This window comes from Vigna umbellata, chromosome 2 (assembly GCF_029865625.1).
Source record: "Vigna umbellata cultivar VRB3 chromosome 2, Vumbellata_1.0, whole genome shotgun sequence".
NCBI classification, from domain to species: domain Eukaryota; kingdom Viridiplantae; phylum Streptophyta; class Magnoliopsida; order Fabales; family Fabaceae; genus Vigna; species Vigna umbellata.
In genome coordinates, this window is record NC_142166.1 from 35416947 (window position 1) to 35421472 (window position 4526).

The following is a 4526-nucleotide window of genomic DNA, read 5'->3' on the forward strand; positions in this document are numbered from 1 at the left end:
TATATATATATATATATATATATTAAACAAGTCTTTCTACATACAAAATAACTAGGGTTAAATATGTTTTTAGTCCCTAAACTATTGGCCATTTCTGGTTTTCGTCCCTCTTCCAAAGTAAGGTACAATTTGGTCCTCATTCTTTAGAAAAACGTTCGTTTTAGTCCTCAAAATTTTGTTTTTAATCCTCGTTTTAGTCCTCAAAACGTTCGTTTTTTCGACTAAAACGAACGTTTTTTAAAGATTGAGGACTAAATTGTACCTTACTTTGGAAGAGGGACGAAAACCAGAAACGGTCAATAGTTTAGGGACTAAAAACATATTTAACCCAAATAACTAAGTCTATTAATAACAAATTTATTTATTCACCAATTAATATACACTGTATCCGATACAATTTGGTATAAGTTTATCTGAAAAAGTCATTGATAGTAATGGAATGGAATTGTATTTTCCATTTTGTTGTTTAAATAGAATAGAGGTAGAAGTAGAATTAAGCAGTGATGATGTTATGATTGTGATAAGTCAAAATTAAGGCAAAAAAACTAAAGAGGAGGAAGTAACAGGGGCTGAATTTGAAGCCGGCCCAGACGGCTCGGTCGCTATTCATCCTATGTGACAACAACAAAAGGGTTATTACAAAACTACAAATGTCTCGTATCAATTCATAATCAATGCTTATGAAACTTTCAACCACACGTGGAATTTGAACTTCAGACACTCGCCACATTTTATTTTATTTTTAAATCAAAGCCTTAAATCAGATTAAGTTAATTTTAAAAATAACAAATAGCAAGGATGACTTTGATAAAAAGTTCATTCATTTCAGTTCTCGAAACAAGAAAAGTACATCGTTGATTCCATTGGCTTCTATTCTGTATCGTTATCCCATTGGTTTTACCGCTACAACTGAATCCAGCTTTCATTCACGTGGATGCTATAGATCGATAAAAAAAATACTTGAACCACCTAAATTAATTTAATAAGAAAGATGTACTTTTTAAGGGTTAAATATGTTTTTAGTCCCTAAACTATTGGTCATTTCTGGTTTTCGTTCCTCTTCCAAAGTAAGGTACAATTTGGTCCTCATTCTTTAGAAAAACGTTCGTTTTAGTCCTCAAAATTTTGTTTTTAGTCCTCGTTTTAGTCCTCAAAACGTTCGTTTTTTCGATTAAAACGAACGTTTTTTAAAGATTGAGGACTAAATTATACCTTACTTTGGAAGAGGGACGAAAACCAGAAACTGTCAATAGTTTAGGGACTAAAAACATATTTAACCCACTTTTTAATTATAATTTCTTGTTTAATTAATTATATAGTAACTTTAAAATTGTCACTACTTAACAACAGTTCATTCATTCACGTAAAATCGTGTGGAGTGAATTATTTTTGTTCGAAAATTGTCCCTCAAAGAAAATCATATCGCTGTGGATAATATTTGCTCTAGAAATTGTCAAAATAGCTTGCTCCTTGTTACTCTCTTATTTTATAATATATCAATGGAGCATTAAATATTTTTATTACATTTTCACCATTGCTTGGGAAGCTATAGATAAAGGACTATAAATAATAAGAACTACTATAATAAAAAAGATAGTAAATATAAAAAGAATTTCTATTAACCATCTCTGCTACCATTCGTTTATCTTTATCTTTTCATTTGATTTAAAAAATTACTTATATCTAAATTTAATTTATTTATTAAAAATTAAAATAACACAAATAATATATTTTAGGCATTATCTTAATTTAAATATAACTAATATATATTTAAGAAGTTCATTTATTTTAAATTTTAATTATATAAAAAAATTTGATATATATAAAGTAGAACGAACACAAAAAATAGTAGGCATTTATTTTATTTTAGCTTTTTTGTATTATAATTTTGTTTAATTTCCATGTGACTCTACATAGTTTGGAGTGTGAATCTAAAAAGGCTTTTATTTTTCTTGTTTCGACTTCAGAATAAAAGAGTAATATATATATATATATATATATATATATATATATATATATATATATATATATATATATATATATATATATATATATATTACTCTTTTATATTTTGTTTCTATCAGATTTATTTTATTTTCCAACAAAGATGCCGACATCAGTCATAAGAAGCTTGACTTTTAAATTGATAATTATTGTGATAAAGTTTTGTGATGCGGAACGGAAGTAAACGAAGAGAAAGAAATCCACTCATCCATTTTCGCTGAGAGCATCTTCCTGAATCAAATATTTCATCATAAACAAATAATTTCCATAGCAGAAAACGGCCATTTCCGCTGACTGAAGGAGTTTGCGTAAGCTTCTTCAATGCTTTCAATTGCAAACTACAAAAGAAAAGGGAGAATTTACTCTAAATTTGTCCTATTATGGACCCCAGTTTCTTTTTCCATTACTCTTCTACTTAAACTCTTCTATTCCCTCAATCAATCATAATTTTTCTTCTACCTCTCTTCTACTCTTCTACTCTGCCAAATCAATTATCCTTCTCAAATGGGGGATTCAAACACCCAGATTCCTGAATACGGAAAAAGTTTTAACCTTTTCAGATACAATTCACCGACCATTCAGATCGTTCTTATTGGGTTGGTATGCTTTTGCTGTCCCGGCATGTTCAATGCCCTCTCCGGCATGGGTGGCGGTGGCCAAGTCAACTCCACCGCTTCCAATAACGCCCTCACCGCCCTCTACACCACCTTCGCAGTCTTCGGTATTCTCGGTGGCGGCATCTACAACATCCTCGGACCCCACCTCACCCTCTTCGCAGGTTGCTCCACCTACGTTCTCTACGCCGGCTCGTTCCTTTACTACAACCACTACCAGCACCAGTTCTTCGCCATCACCGCCGGCGCCATTCTGGGAATCGGTGCCGGTCTCCTCTGGGCGGCGCAGGGCGCCATCATGACCTCCTACCCGCCAGAGAATCGCAAAGGCACTTACATTTCCCTCTTCTGGAGCATTTTCAACATGGGGGGTGTCATCGGTGGTTTAATTCCCTTCATTTTGAATTACAACCGTGGCGACGCTCCTGCCACCGTCAACGACGGAACCTACATAGGGTTCATGGCTTTTATGTCCGCTGGGGCTGTTTTATCGTTGACCATTTTGCCAGCGAGCAAGGTTGTTCGAGACGATGGCACCAGGTGCACTCACATGGTGTACTCCAATGTGACAACTGAATCCTACGAAATTCTCAAGCTTTTCTACAATTGGAAGATGCTTCTCATCGTTCCCGCTGCTTGGTCGAGCAACTTCTTCTACACCTACCAGTTCAACCATGTTAATAAGCCACAGTTCAATCTGAGGACCAGAGGGTTCAACAATGTGTTCTATTGGGGGGCGCAGATGCTGGGTTCGGTTGCCATTGGTTATGTGATGGATTTCAGTTTCAAGAGTCGCAGGAAAAGAGGGGTTGTGGGAATTTGTGTGGTTGCTCTTCTTGCGTCTGGTATATGGGGTGGTGCCCTTGCGAATCAGATCAAGCGTGACCTCGGTGTGATCATGGATTTTAAGGACTCTGGTTCTCGCTATGCTGGACCCTTTGTCTTGTATTTCAGTTTTGGCTTGCTTGATTCCATGTTCCAAAGCATGGTCTATTGGGTTATTGGGGCCCTCGCCAATGATTCTGAGATTCTTAGCAGGTACATATGTAATAGCGAATGTCTTATGTTCTGTTTTTTCTTTCAGTTAACACACAAACAGATTTGTGTTAAGAATCAGGATTTCAATCTGACTACTTAGATTAACAATCTCATGATCTCTCATTCTTAATTGTTTGATTAATTGAGAATATACTCGTAACCATGCTTGAAATTTGGGAACTAAGTAATGTTTGTGGTTATGGTTATGCAGGTATGCTGGGTTCTATAAAGGCGTACAAAGTGCAGGAGCTGCAGTGGCATGGCAAATTGATAACCATAAGGTGTCAGGTATGGGTCAGTTGATTGTGAATTGGGTGTTGACTAGTGTTAGCTATCCCTTGTTGTTGGTTCTGGTTGTGTTGGCTGTGAAAGAGGACAACAAGGGAGAAGAGGAACAAGCAAAACAAGTTGCGCCTTCATCGGTTGAAAATGGCTCTGTCCGTTGATATCTTACATGTAAAAACGAACTGCATCTTTTGTCTTATTTACGTTGTCTCATCGTTACCATGGTCATCACTCTAAAACTTTTAAACGTTTGAAGATTGGTTTGTACATGTTCATGGAACAAGCTTGTCATGCGTCACACAAAAGTAAAAGGGACAGATTAATTTCTAATTATTGCACCATGGGACTAACGTCTAATGTATTACGAATAAATATTTCCGTCACTTTTTAAGTATTTATGAAGGAAAAAAAGATACAACGTTTTTCATACGGAGGTTTTAGCAATTTTCAGTTTTGGTATAAAGCTTAAAATATAACTATTTTTCATTCAATGGAATATATTCGTTTATTTATATTTAACCCATCCTATGAAGTGGACCATTTGTGGATTTTTTTTTACTCTGATAATTAAATGGGTGTAATGAT

General features: G+C 35.1%; 1 protein-coding gene across 1 annotated transcript; it reads left to right on the forward strand.

Moving 5' to 3' along the window:
- The first annotated feature begins 2176 nt into the window (after window positions 1-2176).
- LOC124840420 (UNC93-like protein 1) lies at window positions 2177-4271 on the forward strand. Its single transcript, XM_047316475.2, has 2 exons — window positions 2177-3656; window positions 3868-4271. The coding sequence occupies exons 1-2, from the start codon at window positions 2509-2511 to the stop codon at window positions 4100-4102; spliced, it is 1383 nt and encodes a 460-aa protein (XP_047172431.1). The 5' UTR covers window positions 2177-2508; the 3' UTR covers window positions 4103-4271.
- The last annotated feature ends 255 nt before the right edge of the window (window positions 4272-4526 follow it).